General features: G+C 34.7%; 1 protein-coding gene across 4 annotated transcripts in view; it reads left to right on the forward strand.

Moving 5' to 3' along the window:
- Rad17 (RAD17 checkpoint clamp loader component) overlaps window positions 1-20,851 on the forward strand; it is a 36,194-nt gene that overhangs the window by 4,220 nt on the left and 11,123 nt on the right. For all 4 annotated transcript variants that reach the window (XM_046456154.2, XM_046456153.2, XM_046456155.2 and 1 more), the window contains exons 4-13: window positions 269-352; window positions 6,411-6,567; window positions 8,506-8,642; window positions 9,130-9,182; window positions 9,374-9,499; window positions 9,592-9,661; window positions 13,423-13,534; window positions 16,190-16,372; window positions 17,842-17,927; window positions 18,039-18,185. In XM_046456154.2, the coding sequence (XP_046312110.1) occupies window positions 269-352; window positions 6,411-6,567; window positions 8,506-8,642; window positions 9,130-9,182; window positions 9,374-9,499; window positions 9,592-9,661; window positions 13,423-13,534; window positions 16,190-16,372; window positions 17,842-17,927; window positions 18,039-18,185 (1,155 nt within the window). The remainder of the gene's footprint in view (window positions 1-268; window positions 353-6,410; window positions 6,568-8,505; window positions 8,643-9,129; window positions 9,183-9,373; window positions 9,500-9,591; window positions 9,662-13,422; window positions 13,535-16,189; window positions 16,373-17,841; window positions 17,928-18,038; window positions 18,186-20,851) is intronic.

Below are 20,851 nucleotides of genomic sequence, written 5' to 3' on the forward strand. Positions count from 1 at the left end.
ATTCCCTACCTTAAATGTATTTCTGGATTTTCAAAAGTTTTATAATTGCAGACTTATCCAAAATTATACAGTGATAGCAGTATAAGGATAGAGTTTTTTCCAGAATAATCTAAAAATTCAAGTATAGTCCAAAAGACTCTATTCCAATATAGCATGTTAATGTTTTACTTTTTTTTTTTTTCACTAAAAATGTTTAGGTTAATAGGTGCTGGTATACCAAAAAATCAATGAGTTAGAAAAAAATTTTTAACTGAAATTTTTATCTTAGCATGAGCTTGCTGTGCATAAAAAGAAAATTGAAGAAGTTGAAACCTGGTTAAAAGCTGAAGTGTTGGAAAGACAATCAAAACAGGTAATTAAATAAGAAATGTGTTTTAAAATATTTTAACATTAAAACTGAGGCAGGAGAATCACAAATTCATGGCCAGCCTTGGCAACTTAGCAAAATCCTATCTCAAAATGAGAAATAAAGAAGGACTGGGAGTGTAGCTCAGTATTAAAGCTCCCCTGGGTTCAGTCCCCCCCCCTCCACCGAGCTGAAAAGGAGGGGAAGGGAATTAACGTCAAATGTTTCTCTGACTTAACAATATGTCGCAAAAAACTAATATTCCCTGGTGTTGTGGTGATGCCTGTAGTCCAAGAGACTTGGGAGGCTGAGGCAGAGGATTGCAAGTTTCAGGTCAGCCTCAGCAACTTAGTGAGGACCTAAGCAACTTAGTGAGATTCTGTCTCAAAATAAAAAAGGATTAGAGAAGTGCCTCGGTGATTAAGCAACCATTGGTTCAATCCTGGTACCAAAAACAAAACAAAAACAAAAAGCAAAAGAAGTTAGTCTTTTTTTTTTTTTTTTTTAAATATTTTTTATTTTATTTTATTAGTTTTCGGCGGACACAACATCTTTGTTTGTATGTGGTGCTGAGGATCGAACCCGGGCCGCACACATGCCATGCGAGCGCGCTACCTCTTGAGCCACATCCCCAGCCCAAGAAGTTAGTCTTTTATGATAATTTCATTTAGGTAAAATCAGACAACCTCCAATAGAAAGTTTCCTGACTTAGGAAATAAAGGTCCTAAGACTCAGATACTTGGAGTTTCCCCCTTGATTTGTACCACCTTTTCCTTCTACTGTCCTATCATCAGCAATAAGGCACAGTAAGCTGATTGGGGTTCTAGTATCTTTAGCATAACAGGTTGTCTCACTAAAGTTGCAGGCAAATTACATACTAATCTTCATCCTAAATATAGCCTAAAACTGTCTTATTCATTTTAGACTGATAGTTTTTGTTTCACTTCCTATTTCTAAAATTATGCTCAGCCCTGGCAAAGTAAAATATTCTCTCCTTCTCTCAGTCTCTTTTTAAACCTTGTGACTCTTCAGACATAAAGAAAAATGGAAGTACTCATATATCCATAATATACCCACCATTTTCTCCTGTAAGCATTTTATAGTAAATTATGAATATTGTGACATTCGATCAGACTTATAGATACTTCAGTATGCTTCTCTTTAGAAATTTACTAATTAATTATACGTATTATTATTGTGTTTAATAAAATTAACTGTAATGTCCTAATGTTATCTAATAATCAGTTCATATTCACATTCATTTGTTCCGAAAATTCATTTTACCAGTTTGTTTCAACTAGGATCTAATCAAGGACCACACATTGTGTTTGATTATTATATCCCTTAGGTTTATTTTATTTTATTTTTTGGATTTATCTTCTCTTTTTCTCTAAGACATTGACTTAATTGAAGAGACCCAGGGTCGTGCAAGGTGGTACATACCTGTAATTCAGCTTCTCAGGAAGTGAGGTAGAAGATTATAAGGCTGAGGCCAGCCTCAGCAACTTAGCAAGACTTTGCCTCAAAAAAAATAAAAATGGCTGGGGATGTAGCTCAGTAAAGTGCCCTTAGGTTCAATTTCCAGTATTGCAAAATAAAAAAAGAGAGATAGAATGAGGCCTGTAGGCTGATGGAGGCCTCACATTCTGAATTTGTCAGGTTGTTTCCTTCTGATGATGGTGAACTTTTTCTGTCCTGTATTTACATTTCCTGTAACCTAAAATTTTTTTGTTTTTGTTTTTTGGTACTGGGGCACTTAACCACTGAGTCACATCCCCAGCCCTTTTTATATTTCTAATTTAGAGACAGGGTCTTGCTAAGTTGCTTAGAACCTCACACAGTTGCTGACGATGACTTTGAACTCATGATTATCTTAACCTCAGCCTCCCAAATCCCTGGGATTACAGGAGTGTGTTCCTGCACCTGGTTTAGCATCTATTTTTTTTTTTTTAAATATTTATTTTCTTTTTGGCGGACACAACCTCTTTGTTTGTATGTGGTGCTGAGGATCGAACCCGGGCTGCACGCATGCCAGGCGAGTGCGCTACCGCTTGAGCCACATCCCCAGCCCTAGCATCTATTTTTGATCCTTACCTGAATCACTTATGTAATTAGGGTTTTGAATGGTTATTTTCTAATAATTCTGTTATTTCTGGAATTAATAATAGGCATTTTTCTTTTTTGTTATTTAGCAAGCATTTTTCTTTGAAAGAAAACTTTGCCATTACTAGCTAGGACTAGTTACTTTGAAATACAGTTTCAACTGAAAAAGCAAGATGAATTCTTAATCTTTTTCTTGAATTTTTTTTTTTGGTACCAGAGATTGAACTCAGGGGCACTCAACCACTGAGCCACATCCCCAGCCCTATTTTGTATTTTATTTATTTGTAATATTTTTGTAGGTGTTGATGTTTTTATTTATATGTGGTGCTGAAAAATCTAACCCAGTGCCTCACACATAGAAGGCATGTACTCTGCCACTGAGCCACAACCCCAGCCCTTGTATTTATTTATTTAGAGTTACTGAGTTGTTCAAAGCCTTGCTTTTGCTTTGGCTGGCTTTGAACTCATGATCCTCCTGCCTTAGCCTCCTGAGCCACTGGGATTACATGCCTGCACCACTGCACTTGGCTCCTTTAATTTTTTAGTAGGCTTTATTTTTTTTTTTTTTTTAGAGCAATTTTAGATTTATAGCAAAATTGAGCAGAAGATAAGAGATTTTTCAAATATCCTCTGCCCCCAAATGTGCATAACCACACTTGTTATCAAGATCTCCACCAGATTGGTACATTTGTTAATATTGGTAAACTTGCATTAATGTGTCACTGACAGCCAAAGTCCATTGTTTGCATTAGGGTTTCCTTTAAATTTTCAACTTGGAGATGAAGGAGTGGTATTTTAGATGCTTTGATGAGAACACATCCTTCTTTCTTGAGTCAGGCTCCTTTCTGTCTGGCATGTGGCTCTAACTGTGTGGTTTAGGGTAAGATAATGGATATGAAGAGATGGTGGAATGCGATGGACATCATTACCCTAAGTACATCACACCATATGTCTGACTGCACATATGGTGTGACGCTACATCGTGTACAACCAGAGAAATGAAAAGTTGTGCTGCAGTTGTGTACAATGAATCAAAATGCATTCTGCTGTCATATATACCTAATTGAAATAAATAAATAAAATTTTAAAAACCTAAATAAAGAAAAAGATAATATATTTGAGGTGGATTTTCAGTGTCAGCCTTTGATATCTCAGAAATCTCACTCATCTCTCTTAGTACAGATTCTTAGGTAGTTATCTCTTCTATCAAAGGTTTGTCTTATTGATTTGTTTTTGATCTGTACCCAAGCTAGTAGTATATATTTTTTATTGTCTACAATGTTTTCTCACTTAGTAATATTCTTTTAGTATAAACGTTATCATGTCTTGAGTCTAGGAAGGTGTTACTATTATGCTACCATTTGGACAAACTTAGGTGTGTACATATAGAAGTATTGGGGGAAGTATTCCTCTACAGTTCTAAAATCTCCCCCACCAAGATGTTGGATTTTAACCAATCATATACTTTTCATTTTACAAATGTTTCAATGATTTAGTAATTAAAAGACATTTAAAAAAAAAAACAGTTGGGGAGCTGCACATGCAAATTTGAGGCCATGCTCAGCAGGTTAGCAAGACAGTTTCAGAATAAAAAATAAGTGGACACAGTGATGCATACCTGTAGTCTCCACAGCTCGGAAGCTGAGGCAGGAAGGAACCCAAATCTGGGTTCAAACAAAACCAAGCAACTTATCAAATCCCTATCTCAAAATAAAAAGGTTGGGGATGCAGCTCAGTGGTAAAAGTACCTGGCTTTGAACTTTTGATCTTCCTTCCTCATCCTCCCAAGTAATTAGGATTACTGACATAGGTCACCACACCAGCTGTTACAGTGTTTTAATAAAGATGAGCTGAGCATGTTGGTGCTTACCTGTAAGCCCACTGACTGAGAAGGCTGAGGCAGGAGGATCAAAAGTTCCAAGCCAGTCTCAGTAATGTAGCAAGGCCCTAAGCAATGTAGCCGGACCTTGTCTCAAAATAAAAAGGGCAAGGGATATGGCTCAGTGGTTAAGCACCCCTGGGTTCAATCCCCAGTAACAGAAGAGATGACCTTCTAGTTATATTACTGTCAGCAAAACATCTGTCACGTGGCTCTAACTACTGTGCTATAAAACAGACACTTAGCTGTCATACTTGAAAAAGAAGTTTATCTTCAAATGTATGGGCTTCCTTTTTTTTTTTTTTTTAACTGATTTGCTTGACAGTATAGTAATTTCTCATTATTTGAAGTAGTCAGAAGTTCATTCATTAGAATACTAAACTGCCGTTCCTAAGAAAATTTCAGAATTGGGTGGCTGTAAACTTTTGGTCACATTTTTGTCAACATATCAGTTTTATATGCCTTATTTAATTTATATTTCTGTTTCATTAACACTGAACTCTCATGGCCAGTAACCGTATAACTCATGTATTGCCATATTTATAGTGGGACTGGCTGTCTTCTAGATTAAAGTACACAGACCCTTACTTACACCGGATAATAAAGGTAAAAGGATGAGCAAGTATTACAACCCATCATTGCATATAGGAAATCTTTCCCCTCATACATTTTTAGCTTTAACCTTGTAATCAAATTTACTGTATAAAGCTGGGTGCTGTTGTACACCTATAATACTAGCGACTAGGGAAACTAGGGCAGGAGGATTCCAAGTTCAAGATCAGCCTCAGCAGTTTAGCAAGGTCTTAAGCAGCTTAGCAAGACCCTGTTTCAAAATAAAAAATAAAAAGTTCTGGGGCTGTAGCTCAGTGGTAAAGTGCCCATGGATTCAATCTCCAGTACCAAAAAGTAGATAAATTTTACTGTATGAGTTAATGATATTAAGACCCACAAACTCTATGTCTGGTAAATATGTTTTTGTTGTTGTTATTGTTTTTTGGTTTTAACCCAGGGATGTTTTACACTGAACTGTATCCCCAATCCCCCCTCCACTTTTTGAGGGTGGGGGCAGTCTCTAAATTGCTGAAGCTGGTCTCAAACTTGCCTCATCCTCCCAAGTTGCTATGATTATAGGTGTGCACCACGATGCCCTGCTAATATGCATTTTAATATACATTTTTTAAAAGAAACTAATATCCAAACAGTCTTCTCAAAAAAGAAGGTTTTGCTTTTATAATATTAAATAATGTTCTGTTGCAAATTTATATATTAAGATTGGTTTTTATGAGTTCAGGAACCTCTAAAAGTCATTGTTTCAGGCTTTACTGCCTTAATTTAGCAAAAGTTTGGTGGTTTTAATTTGGCTACAGAACAGTACATGAGGAGAATGTAATTTAAGAATTGAGGTATTATCAGAAAGGGGGTTTGTTATTTAGGAATTAACATTCTCTAATTTTATGTAAAAAAATTGTTTAACTGAAATTTAGTATACTTCTATCAGATGTTCAATAAATATTTGTAAAAGTAATAAATAATATTTAGAAGGAATATTCAAAATTAATATTGTAGCATTCTAGTGATTTGCATGCTTTGCTTTTGTCTTTTTGTTCTGTTTTTTTCTTTTTGTGGTGCTAGTAATCAAACCCCAGGCTCATGCATGTTAGGCAATCACTCTATTCAACTACACCCTGGCCTTCATGATTTTGTTTTTGTTTTTGGTACTGGGGATTAAAATCAGGCGCTCTTAACCACTGAGCCACATCCCCAGCCCTTTTTATATTTTATTTAGAGAAGGCTCTGCTCAGTTGGTTGGGGCTTTGCTAAGTTGTTGAGGCTGGCTTTGAACTTTATATCCTCCTGTCTCAGCCTCCCGAGCCACTGGGATTACAGGCATGCTCCACATGATTTTGGTGGTTTATTTATTTTTTTTAATATTTCAGTTATAGGTGGACACAGTACCTTTATTTTATGTGGGTGCTGAGAATCAAACCCAGTGCCTCATGCAGGCTTAGTGAGCACTCTACCTCTGAGCCACAATGCCAGCCCTGATTTTGGTTTTTAATTAATGTTTGTATTTGGTTTTAGGGTGGATCTATTTTATTAATAACAGGTCCTCCTGGATGTGGAAAGACAACAACTATAAAAATACTGTCAAAAGAACATGGTATTCAAGTTCAAGAATGGATTAATCCAGTTTTACCAGACTTCCAAAAGGATGATTTCAAGGACATATTTAATTTTGGTAAGGTTTGTTGTGAAGACATTGTAATAACAGGGGAAACTTGTGCTTAATGGAGCTTTCAAATGAAGCTAAATGGGTGCATTTTTCCCATACTTTCCAGTTTCCAAGGGAAGTAATCTCAGCAATAGAAGGGAAAGGTGCTCTTAGGAGAGAATGGCATTCCTTGAGGATTAAATCTTAACTGTTTTGTTAGGTAACAAACTCTTATATTTTAATGTTTATGGAGATTATATAGTGTAAGTTCTTTTCATTTGTTTAAATGGAAATCAAGCTTTAAGATCTGTTAGCCAAAACTGAAATCAATTTCTATGCATGTATAGTTTGACAGGATGAACCCAACTACTATGTAAAACTATAAAGTTCTTAAATACACACACACACACACACACACATATATATATACATATGTGTGTGTTTATGTGTGTGTGTGTGTATATATACATATACATATATATATGTATATATGTATGTATATGTATATGTATATATACACATACATACGTGTATAGCCAAGCCTGTAATCTCAGCAATTCAGGAAGGCTAAGGCAGGAGTATTGCAAATTGGAGACCAGCCTCAGCAATTTAATGAGATCCTGTCTCAAATAAAAAGGACTGCAGATGTAGTTAAGTGCCCCTGGGTTCAATCCCCAGTTCAAAGAAAAAAGATGTGTTAAAGGAATATGCCTCCTGATAAGATAGCTTAGATTAGTAAATACTTGTGAGAATCAAATTAGATCAAAACATAAGGCAAAGAGGGTCTTTGAATTTTGAAGGAGGATTTAAGACAAACATCAAAAAAATAATCATTATAACATTTTAAAGCTATAAAATAGCTTTATAACTTTACACACATGTTTATATACTCTTTTTTTTTTTTTTTTTTTTGGTACCAGGGATTGAACCAGGGGTACTTACCCACTAAGCCACATCCTCTGCCCTTATTTTTTATCTTTCTAAGTTGCCTAGGGCCTCACTAAGTTGCTGAGGCTGGCTTTGAACTTTTCAGTCCCTGCCCCAACCTCCATGGCTGTTGGGATAACAGGCATGTGCCACCAAGCCTGACAAGCACTATCATTTTAATCTTTTGTAGTTTTGCTTATACTATAAAAGGTTAAACTGGGGGTAGCCATAATCTCTTAAACCATTAAGAAGTAAAAGGGGTTGTTTAGAAAGACATTTTAATGTAGAGTATTCCTCAAAAATCTCTTCTCCAGGCTCTTCTTTAATATGCTCTATGTATTTGGCAAATACAACTTTTTGTTGCAAGTACCCCATGCTCCTGGAATTTTTGCTGCTTTCCAAATACTAACATTACTTTTGACAGATAAATCTTCATTTAAAGTCTTCTATGTGAAACATAGCTTAAGAGACATTTTGTCTTTAAGTCGACAAATCAGCCATCCTGTTTTTGTTGTTAAACCTTTATTATCAACAATAATTATAATCTTGCATTCATTTCAAGGGTCTTTTTAAAATATTTTATTTTTTAGTTATAGTTGGACACAATACCTTTATTTTATTTATTTATTTATGCTTGTGTGGTGCTGAGGATCCAACCCAGGGCCTCGCACGTGCCAGGCGAGCTCTCTACCCCTGAGCCACAACCACAGCCCCCATTTCAAGAGCCTTAATTGTGTCATCCAAAGTCAGAGATATTTTTACCAATTGTATGAATTTTATACTGACAGCTGTTTTCTAAAGTCAGCTAACCCCGATACATCATTGATACAGAGAATTTACTGTTGTCAGTATTGATCCTTGTCTTTTTAAATTAGAACAATTTTACAGTATTGGAGACTGTTTCATTATAAAATAATCTTAACATATTGTGGGCTACATCATGTATATGGAAATAAATTTATACATGGGTGTATATATGTGTATAATATTAGTGTATAATTTGTTGAAAATTAAAGTGATAAATGTGTTTTCTTTCAGAATCAAACTTCCATTCATTTCCATATCAATCTCAGATAGCAGTGTTCAGAGAGTTTCTACTAAGAGCAACAAAATATAACAAATTACAAATGCTTGGAGATGATCTGAGAACTGATAAGAAGATAATTCTGGTTGAAGTAAGAAGACCTTTTACAACCCTGTCATAGCTATTTAGTAAACAATTGTGAGATATCTTATGTGTTAACATTAACTCCCTACGTAGTATCAATAATAGTTGCTTTGTGATTACCAAAACATAAAGGCTTTTTCAGTAACCTTAAATAACATAGCTGTAGGTTAACAATAGAGTAGCTTTAAATTAATAGACTTTACAAATGTAATAGCCTAAGTATAGAAAAACAAAGGAAATATTTGGAAAATTATTTCTCACCATACTGTAGCTGCTAAAGTGACCCTGAGAACTTTGATCTGAAAATTGAGGTATTTGTTAGTACATTTTACTATTTAGGCTAACAGCTATTTTATGTTTCTCATAATTTATTTGAAAGTTATGGTTAAAATACATTGGATAAATAAAATTTCTTCTTATCTTAATAAATATAAATCTGAAAATAAGTATGCAGTGGAATACTAATACTAATATTGGTCTTATATTTTTAATAGGATTTACCTAACCAGTTTTATCGAGACTCTCACACTTTACATGAAGTTCTAAGGTAAATATTAGTGAAATACAGTATTCTTAAATTTTGCATTGTCGTTTGGGATTAATGAATGTAGTGTTCAGCTAGCATGTATGATGCCCTGGGTTCAATCCATACCATTAAAGCAGGAGGGTGGGTAATTAAGTAAGTCATTATATGTCAAGTGGCTTAAATGTCAACATTGTTGGTTTTTGTTATTTTAGGAAGTATGTACAGATTGGCCGGTGTCCTCTTATATTTATAATCTCTGACAGTGCCAGTGGAGATAATAATCATAGGTTACTCTTTCCCAAAGAAATTCAAGAAGAGTGTTCTATCGCAAACATTAGGTGAGAAATAAATTTCTGCTTATGATGTTTACATACATGTTGTATTTTGAAATCAATCATTTAACACCATCTTTCTTTATAAAACTTTACAGTTTCAACCCTGTGGCACCAACCATTATGATGAAATTTCTTAACCGAATAGTGACTATAGAAGCTAATAAGGTAATTCTCTGATTAATATTACATTTTATCTACAGAAAGCCCCACTTACATAACATGTAAACTAGAGGAGTTAGAGACGTGGTTTTGGTTTTTAGGATTCAAAAATTTTATAAGGCATTTCATGTTAGCAAATGTAAGAAATATCAATTAAAAAGCTCTCTAACCTTTTTCTACAATTTTCCTTTTGCTTGTCTTATGGCTCTGAATTGTTATCATCAAGAAAGTATTTTCAGGAATCTAGATATCTTAATCATCAACATTTCATTTCTACTATTGTCCCCTTGTCATTTAACAACACACATACAAGCTGGGTGTGGTGGTGCACACCTGTACTCCCAGCAGCTCAGGAGACTGAGGCAGGAGGATATCAAGTTCAAAGCTAACCTCAGCAAAAGTGAGGCACTAAGCAATTCAGTAAGACCCTTCTCTAAATAAAATTCAAAATAGGGCTGGGAATGTGGCTCAGTGGTTAAGTGCCCCTGAGTTCAATCCCTGGAACCAATAAATAAATAAATAAAAAGCCACATATAGGGGCTGGGGTTATCGTCTTGTGGTAGAGCACATGCCTAGCATGTGTGAGGCACTGGGTTCAATTCTCAGCACCACATAAAAAATAGATAAATAAAATAAAGTTAAACACAAACATACATTTTTTAAAAATTGTGGCAATGAGACATACCATAGGCTCAGGACATAGCTCAGTAGTAGAGAGCTTACATAGCATGCACAAGGCCTCAGTTCAATCTCTGGCATTGCAAAAATAAAAATTTTAAAAGTGAAATAATGGTTTATCATCTTAACCATGTAAGAGTATACAGTTCAGTAAGTAATGTTAATAGTATTTACATTATTGTAAAATAGCTGTTGTCACTTTTGATACATCATATTTTCTGTCTTCCAAGTTGCGATGATATTAAAATAAATTGATGGAACTTCTTCCAGCCACATGGTTCTAGGTTGTCTTACTGCCACAAATCACCCAGATCTTGCATGACACATAGTTTTTGTTGCAATTACAAGAAGTGAGGGAAATGTCCAAGGAAGAGATTGTTTTGAGGGTTAAACATTTTAATGAATAAATAACAACTGTTAGGGCTATGTGTATGGCAATTGCCAAGCATGTGTGAGGACCTGTGTTCAATCCCCAGAATCACACACAATAAAAGTTATATTGTATAGTCGAAATAGATGCCATATTTTGTTATGTAATTAACATACTTAACTCTAAATAATTGATGTCAAAGAATGTTAGAACCAGTATAGTTTTGATGTCATCCTTGTTACTTTATATCACAGAAGCAATAATAAATGCACTAGTCAAGTCTTTCAAGCATATATAAGATCATATGTTATGATATTGCCTTAGGCTCTCCAAGAATGATAATGTAGTATAGGCATTTGGAAAGAACGGTTTAATCTCTCATGTCTTTTACCTTAATTATATTAAAAGTGTTGGCATCTTACGTGATTTTAGTCACATTTGTATGTTTGTAATACAATTAACATTCATGGGATTTTCTTTAGCCTCTAAGGATTGTGATTTCAAGTTGCATTTTCTTTTTGGCAAATAATCCATATCTAGATTTTTTGGGGAGGTGGGGTTATTAGAAATTGAAGGAGCACTTTACCACTGAGCTATATCCTCACCCCTTTTTTTATTATTTTGAGAGAGGGTTTCACTAAATTGCTGAGGGTCTTGCTAAGTTGCTCAGGCTGCCTTTGAACTTGTCATCCTTCTGCCTAAGCCTCCCTGGGATTACAGCGTGCATCACTGTGCCCAGCTATATTTAGAAATATTTAAAAACAAATACCGTCTCAAAACAGTGTTTTACCAAGGACTTTTGGTTTTCTGTTTTTTTAATTTTGGTTCTGGGGATTGAATCCAAGCCCCTGTTCAGGCTAAAACACGTTCTACCACTGAGCTACCTCGTAGCCCTCAAAACAGTTTTTTTTTTGTGGGGGGGGGGGGTGTGATAGAGTACTGTGGATTTAACCCAGGGGTACTTAAACACAGAGCTACATCCCTAGCCCTTTTTTTTTTTTTCTAATTCTGAGATAGGGTCTCACCTAAATTGCTGAGACTGCCTTGGATTGTAATCCTCCTGCTTCAGCCTCTCAAGTCACTGAGATTACAGGCTTACATCATGGCACCCAGTTCAGCAAAATGATTTTTGATTAGATGTATTAATAACAAAAGTAAAAGTTAATTTGGAACAGGAATTCACAGCAAAGAGAAAGAAAGTTTTGTAAATGAACAATGAAGGGAAAGACTATCTAAATATAGCATAATCTGAAACTATAGATATTATGACTGTGTCATATTGGCACAATAATAAAATAGAAGAATGAAAAGGGAAGACAGCACAGACATAGATCTACATGTGTAAATGGGAATTTTCTATATAATGTAGGTAGCATTTTAAGTCTCTGGGGAAAGTAGACTTTAAGTCAAAAAATGGTGTTAAAACCATTTGATATACATAGATAAAACCATAAAGTTGTATTTTTACTTCATATTATACACTTAAGAAATTTCTAGGTGAATTAAATGTTTAAATACAGAAATCAATATTAGAAGAATGTAAGGAAAAATATTGAGTTTGGAGAGGGGAAAGAAATAAAATCCCTGAAATCATAAAGAATAACTGATGTAAGATTTACTTTAAAAAATGTAAAACTTAGGAAATAACAGAAGGCATTAACAAAGTTAAATGAAACAAATTTAAAACATAGTCATGAGCACATAAGATAATATTTGCAATTTATAAAACAAATTAACATAGTCATGAGCACATAAGATAATATTTGCAATTTATAAAACAAATTAAACTATAGGGGCTTGGGATGTGGCTCAAGCGTTAGCGCGCTCGCCTGCCATGCGTGCGGCCTGGGTTCGATCCTCAGCACCACATACAAAGATGTATTGTCCGCCAATAACTAAAAAATAAATATTAAAAATTCTCTCTCTCTCTCCTCTCTTAAAAAAAAAAAAAAAAATCTTGAAAAAAAAACTTATAGTTGGACATTGTGACACACACCCGTAGTCCCAACCACTTAGATGGCTTTGTAGACGATCACTTGAGCCCACAAGTTTGAGAAGAGCTTAGGTCTGAAAAGATACTAACTAATGTTAACACTTAAGACAAAGTTTGGGATTTGAGGAGACTTTTTCATAAGGAACTCTTGCAACAGTTTAGTTAGTAAATTTTAAAATAAAATTACACATTGAAGGATTGTAGTATAGTATTATTTTCCTACAATAATCAGTTGTTACAGTATCCAAAGTGGGATAAGTAATGAAGGGTCACGTAAGTCATTTGTCAATAAACCATTAGGGATTTCTGAAGAAGGAGAGGTAGGTAAAATTTTCTTGCCTTATACTTGCACTACAAGGATATGGTAAATTGATATAAACATATATAGATATATATTTAGATTTTCATACATATCTTAAAAATAGACATATGTCTGAAACATATGAAACAGCCTTATTTGTGTATGTGTGCATGTGTACATGTGTACATATAGTGAGAAAATAAGAACTATAAGAAATATAACCTGGTCAAAGTAAAAAGAGAAACAATATTTAATACTCCTAGAATTTTATCTTAAGCTATGCTAAGTCATTGAAACACTAGTGTTTAACATGGAGATATTTTTGCCATTTAAGTTTGAAAGAATATAATTCACCTCCATTAACTTTACAATTTTTTTTTTCTTTTAAGGAAAAGTCTTTCTAAATTTTAATTTTCTCATTTTAGAATGGAGGAAAAATTATTGTCCCCAATAAAACTTCTCTAGAATTGCTTTGTCAAGGATGTTCTGGTGATATTAGAAGTGCAATAAACAGCCTCCAGTTTTCTTCTTCAAAAGGTAACTATAAAAGATACATTTGTATAGCATTAGATAGATGAATGACTTTCTCTTAATTATTCATGAAATGAAATAAAACTAATCTTTTTCTTTCTTTTTTAAATTTGTATTTATTTATTTTTGCTGTTCTGGAGATCACATTCAGGATGTTGGACATGCTAGGCAAATGCCCTACAATTGAGCAATAATCCCAACCTAAATTAAACATATTTTAACTTATAATTGATATACAGTAGTTCCCCTTACCTGTGGTTTAAGTTATGTATGGTTGACTGCAGTCTCAATATACTAAATTAAAAATTCCAGAAGTAAACAATTCACAGGTTTTAAATTTTGCACCATTCTGAATAATCCAATGAGATCTTTTGCTGTCTTACCCAGTAAGTGAATCTTCCCTTTGTCCATTGTTTCCTGCCTGATAGTCAGGAGCCATCTTGGTTATCAAATCAATTATCATGGCATCACAATTCAGGCAACTTATTTTACTTAATCATGGCCCCAAAGTGCAAGAGTAGTGATGCTGGCAGTTCATATATGCCAAAGAGAAATCATAAAGTGCTAGCTTTTAAGTGAGAAGTTGAAAGTTCTTGTCTTAATGAGGAAAGAAAAAAAATTGTATGCTGGGATTGCTGAGATCTATTGATACGAAGGAATCTTTTACCCCTGAAAATATGAAAGGGAAAAGAAATTGTGCTAGTTTTGTTGTCACACCTCAAACTTATAAAAGTTGCATATGGACACAGTACATGATAAATACTTAGTTAAGTTGGAAAGGCATTAAATTTGTGTATGTTATATATGTAGGAAAAAACAGTACATGGAGCATTGTACTATCTGAAATTTCAGGCATCCATTGAGGTTCTTAGAACATATCTCCATTAAGAGGGGATTATACCTATCTACACTTTTATTGATACAGTGACTTAAAATTTTATACATACACACATGAATATACACCCCTTTATAAATATATCATTGTTTACGTATGTAACTCTGAAGCTTGGTGCAAAGAACTTATGTCTGTTTGAGACAAACCTGGATTCATTTATATGATTTGCTACTTTGCCTTTTAAAATTATTTAAAGTCACTTATTAGGGAAAATCCTCTTTCTGTCACTTAACAAGTGGATAGGCCTACCAAGTATGATGGCATGTGCCTGTAATCCCAGCAATTTGGGAGGCTGAGATAGGAGGATCAAAATTTGAAGGTCAGTCTTAGCAATAGTTGGGTAGGCCTGTGTGAGTAACTTCATTTTTTGTGCCTCTATTTTCTTTATATAAGAACCTATCTCATGGGGTTGTATAAAAAGTAAGTGAAGTGCCAGGTGTGGTAGCGCACGCCTGTAATCCCAGTGGCTCCGGAAGTTGAGGCAGGAGATCGCAAGTTCAAAGCCAGCCTCAGAAACTTAGTAAGGGGCTAAGCAACTCAGTGAGACCCTGTCTCTAAAGAAGAGGATCTGACACAGTTCACGTATTTTATAATTATTGTCTATTAGAAAAACAAAAAAGGGCTGGGGGTATGGCTCAGTGGTTCAGTGCCCCTGTGTTCTATCCCCAGTACCAAAAATAAATAAAAAAATAAGTTAAGTAAGCTGGGTACACTAGCACAGGCCTATAATCCCACCTATTCAGGAGGCTGAGGCAGGACTACCACACAAATTCAAAGCCAGACTCAACAATTTAGTGAGACCCTGTTTCAAAATAAAAAATAAAAAGGACCGGGACTATAGCTCATTGGTGGAGCATCCCTGGGTTCAGTTCCCAGTACCACAAATAATTAAACATTTTTTAAAATAAAATCAGAATTTCGCATATTTCTATGGAAAAAACAAAACAAACATGCTTAAGTTTAGTGCTGGAATCTATGAGGTAGAAAAATTAACATGAACCAATTTGGAGTCCTAATGTTACTGCTCTGGGCTCAGAAGTTTTAAAGTGAAGAATATAATTTTTGAGTAGATCAAGAAGTATCTGAGCAATTCCATGGTTTTTCCAATTTAATTCTCTGATCGGCCTAATGAAATAAATACTACGATTTGAATCTGGACTTCTTGGGTTCTCATTATTCACTGTTGACCTTAAGCCAGTTACTTAAATTCTTTATATTCAGTTCTTTAACTGTTATAATTATTCCCCCCTCATAGACTTGCTGTGAGGATTAAATAGTGTATATCATGCACCAAAGGCGGTAAGGTATATATAACACCATGAGAAACCAAGATGATACTAATGCATTAACGTGTCATTATGTATGTGAAAATTTGCAATAGGCATCATGAGTTTTTTTTTCTTTTGGTGCTGGAGATTATGAGATAATTTTAAATAACCTTTTTTTTCCATTTTCTTTTTTCTTTTAAAATATTTTTTAGTTGTAGATGGACACAATATCTTTATTTACTTTTTTATGTGGTGCTGAGGATTGAACCTAGTGCCTCACACAGGCAAGGCAAGCACTCAACCACTGAGCCATAACCCCAGCCCCATTTTTTTCCATTTTTACTAGCCTCCTAAAGAGGATTCTGACACAGTTCATGTATTTTATAATTATTGTCTATTAAAAAAAAATTTTAATTGGAATTAACTGAAATGTTCTTAACTTTAATTTCATATTTTGATTTTATTTTAAGTATTGTCACTTTGGTGTATATTATTTAGGAGAGAGCAATTTGTGGCCAAGGAAAAAAGGAGTATCATTAAAATCAGATGCTGCGCTGTCAAAATCAAAGCGAGTCAAAAAACCTGATAGGGTTTTTGAAAATCAAGAGATTCAAGCTATTGGTGGAAAAGATGCTTCTCTTTTTCTCTTCAGAGCTTTGGGGAAAATTCTGTATTGTAAAAGTAAGAAATTTTGTGCATTTTTTTTTATTGGATATTAGTCTCAAAATGGAAATGACGCATTTTTTTTAAAATGCCATGTATTTGTTTTGTTACAAGAGCCAGGGCTAGGTTAGATACTGTCTGGCAAGGCTTAAGACATAGCAGGAAAGTACATTTTACTATATGAAGTATTTTCTGACTATAAACAGGATTAAATGTAATCCCAGTGACTTTGAAGGCTGAAGCAGGAGGATCTCAAGTTGGAGGCCAACTTCAGCAACTTAGTGAGGCTCTGTCTCAAAAAATAGAAAGGCTGGGATATAGCTCAGTAGTGGAATACCTCTGGATTAAATTCCCAGTTCCACAAAAACAAAACAAAGCAGCAACAACAAAAAACCTAATGTCAGCCATATTCATGTCTTTAAATTATTAAAATTATAGTTTGTTAAAGGTAAGACATCAGTCCATCTAGAGTTTGAGTGGCAAGAATTGCTATTCAGAGTTCTCCTAGCATTAGGCTCTAGGCAAGAGGGTCTTAGGCAAATAGCCAGGTAACTTAAGGTTTCTTTTGCTCCTCTTAAATTTCTCTACTTTTCAATAACTTGCTGACCCCCAACCAGAAGTGTTCATTGCCATCTTCTCCATTTTTGATGCCTTCTGCCTCTTGCCCCATCTATCCCTGTTGCTCATTCCTATCCTCCCAAATTGTCCCTCCTTTGAATGAAATCTCAAATTCCTGTTCTTTATGTAGCCAATATCAGTTTATAGTCAAATAATTCTGAAGGAAGAAATTAGGATTTCTTTGTGGAAACCTTCATGCCACATAGGGAAAATGAAATGGCCATCACTTAGGTGGCAGTAGAAATTTTCCTGTGTCCTGGATCCTCTCACCTCTGTATCTTAGTGACCATTCTCACCTGATTCTTTTCCTTTCACCCCCTTTTTTTTTTCTACAGTGTTTGCCAATGACCTCTCTTGCTTTAGGGAACTGGATTACTGTTCTCCCAGGCAGAGAGCAGCATCTTTGTACATAGTAAATAAAATGTGTAAAGAGTTTTTATATTGAATAAGAGTTTTTTTTTTTTTTTTTTTTTGTCTTTTTTGGAACTGGGGGTCGAACCCAGGGCTTTGCGAATGCAAGGCAGATGCTTTGCCATTGAGCTACATCCCAGCCCTGAATAAGAGTTTTATATTGAAATGAATCAAAGGAAGAAAGCAATCAGATCTAGAAAGGTAAAATGAGAAGTGCTTTGAGAAAGTGGAATGTTTTAGGCTTGGAAAAGCATAATCCAGGCATTGGAATTTCAAATTTAGTTCTTATTAATAGTAATACCATTGGCAAACTTCCAGTTATTTTGTTGTTTTTAATTTTTAATAGCTTGTTCAGTATTTTGGCATTATGTGTCTGAAGTGTTAAATCTTCAAATAAAAGATGCTAATTGTAAAAATGGCATTATTTTAAATAATTGCAGAATTTTTTTTTTTTATAGGAGCACCTTTAACAGAATTGGACTCACCTCGGTTGCCATCTCATTTATCAGAGCATGAGCGGGATACATTACTTATTCAACCCGAGGTAAGGTCTTTATGACACTTAGTACTGTTTACCAAGCATATATTACATATGTGCATATATACAATTATATTTTGATCAAAATTATGTATATGTTTCTGCTTCTTTTTATAGGAAGTAGTAGAAATGTCTCACATGCCAGGAGAGTTATTTAATTTATATCTCCACCAAAACTACATAGATTTCTTCATGGAAGTAGATGACCTTGTGAGAGCCAGTGAATTTCTCAGTTTTGCAGATGTCCTCAGTGGTGACTGGAATGTAAGACCATTTGACCTAAATGTTTATGTTTGTATTTCCTTAGAACTGAGAAAAGAAAGTTTTCTTTTATCCTTAATTATTTGACATAATTTTCTGACTCCTTAATTACTATGCTAAAATGAATTAATCCAATCCAGTGTTTATAAAGAAGCCTCAGTAAGTTATCTGATTTTTCTGTTGATAATATACTTAATAATTATATATAAAAATAATAACCATTTGAAATTATAAAGACAAGGACTGTACATCTTGTTCTACTGTTCATTTAAAAATTAAAAAAATATTTGAAATACAGATTATTATAAAATTTGCATTAACTGGAGGTTGGCTTAATGTAGAGCATGTACTTTGCATGCACAAGGTCCTGGTTTCAATTCCCAGCATCAGAATTGTTTATTTGTTTGTGATTAGGGTCTCGCTACATTGAACAGGCTAGTCTCAAACTCCTGGCCTCAAGTGAACCTCCTGCCTCAGTAAGCTAGGACTACAGGCATGCGCCATAATGCTCAGCCTCTATGTTTTTTCTACTATCTTTACCTACCCTGATCAGTACAGCAGTCACTAGCCACATTCAGTTCCTCAGTCACAATAGCCACATATTTCTAGTATTTGATAGCTACATGTGACTAGTAGCTACTGTATTGAACAACCCTACTACAGACTATTTCCATCATTATAGAAATTATTCTGGACAACACTGTTTTAATATGTTAATATTTCTTTGTTATAAATATTGAAATGGCATTAATAACTATAGATTTCATTACTCGGCATTGTAGTGTGTGTGGTTTTTGTTTGTTTCCTCTAGGTATTGGGGATTAAACTCAATGGCAGTCTTTCTCTAAGCTACATCCCTAACCCTTTTTATGTTTTATTTTGAGACAGGGTCTATCAAACTTGGGATCCTCCTGCTTCAGTCTCCTGATTAGCTGGGGTTACAGGCATGTGCCACCATGCCTGTCTCATTTACTTAACTTTTTTATAATTCTTTAGAAATATTTTTTGTTTACCACGTAATATTTATGAGGCTCAATGTAATATATTGTGATTCGCGTATACAGTTGATAGTAATCAACTCAAGGTAATTAATATATATATCATCATCTTAAACTTCTGTCATTTTTTTTAACTTTTTCGTAGTTGTAGATGTACAGAATGCCTTTATTTTATTTGTTTTTTAATTTTTATGTGGTGCTGAGGATTGAACCCAGTGTCTCACGCATGCTAGGCAAATGCTGAGCTATAGCCCCAGCCCTGACATTTTTTTTTTAATATTTATTTTTTTAGTTGTAGTTGGACACAATACCTTTATTTATTTATTTTTATGTGGTGCTGAGAATCGAACCCAGGGCCTCACATGTGCTAGGCAAGCACTTTACCGCTGAGCCACAACCCTAGCCCTCTGTCATTTTTTATATCTTCATATAATTGCTTCTTTTTTATTTCGAAATTTTCTAACATATAGGTAAGTTGGAAGAATAGTACATTGAAGACCTGCACACCCTTGCTAGCTGTGATGGCACACACCTGTAATCCAGCTACTCAGGAGGCTGAGGTAGCAGTATCACAAGTTCCAGGCCAGCCTTGGCAATTTAGTGAGATCCTGTCTCAAAATAAAAAATAGAGGGCTGAAGGTGTAAGTCAGTGGTAAAGCACCCTCTGGATTCAGTCCCTGATACCAGAAGAAAAAAAAAAAAAGAAAGGTTGTATATTTCTAACTTTGTAGGGGTGCAAGGGATTGAACTCAGGGGCACTTAACCACTGAGCTACATCCCCAGCCCTATTTTGTATTTAATTTAGAGACAAGGTCTCACTGAGTTGCTTAGTGCCTTGCCCATTGCTGAGGGTAGCTTTGAACTCATGATCCTCTTACCTCAACCTCCTGAGCTGCTGGGATTACAGGCCTGCACCACCGCACCTGGCTTATATTTAACTTTTTGTTCACTAGTTTTTTTATGTTTTGAACATTTGCTTAATCTCTATGTATTTACACATTTGTTATTGACTGAATAATTGGAAAGTAATTGCAAACATGACACTTAATACTTAAAGCATTAATAAAGATACTGTTCTATAACATCAAATCTAAGAAAGTTAACATTAATTTATTGTCCCCAGTTGCCTCAGAAATGTATTTAAAGGGCTGGGGTTGTAGCTCAGTGGTAGAATGTTTGCCTAGCATGTGAGAGGCACTGGCTTTGATTCTCAGCACTGCATATAAATAAATATGATAAAGGTCCATCAACAATCTTAAAAAAATTTAAAAATACCTTGTTCTTTTAAAAAAAAAAAAAAGTATGTACAGTTGTTTACCTCACCCCTATCCAAGACCCATGCAGAGTTCTTCCACTGCATTTGGTTTTTTGTCAAAGTTGAATTTGCTTTAAATAATTTTGTAGCACTGTTATTTTTAGGGCTGCAGTAATGTTGGGAAAAGTGAACACATAGTAACCAAATATTTAAGTTAATTTTTATGTATGCCTTAGTAGTATGAGTAATACTATTTTGTAGTCAGATGTTGTGGCACAAGCCTGTAATCCTAGAGACTCAGGAGGCTGAGACAGGAGGATCATAAGTTCAAAGCCAGCCTCAGTAGTTTTGCAAGGCCCTAACCAATTTAGTGAGACCCTGTCTCAAAACAAGAAAAATAAAAAGGGATGGTGATG

The sequence above is a fragment of the Marmota monax genome, unplaced genomic scaffold (assembly GCF_021218885.2).
Source record: "Marmota monax isolate L192 unplaced genomic scaffold, Marmota_monax_Labrador192_F-V1.1 WCK01_AAM20220418_F8-fsc00130, whole genome shotgun sequence".
Lineage (NCBI taxonomy): Eukaryota > Metazoa > Chordata > Mammalia > Rodentia > Sciuridae > Marmota > Marmota monax.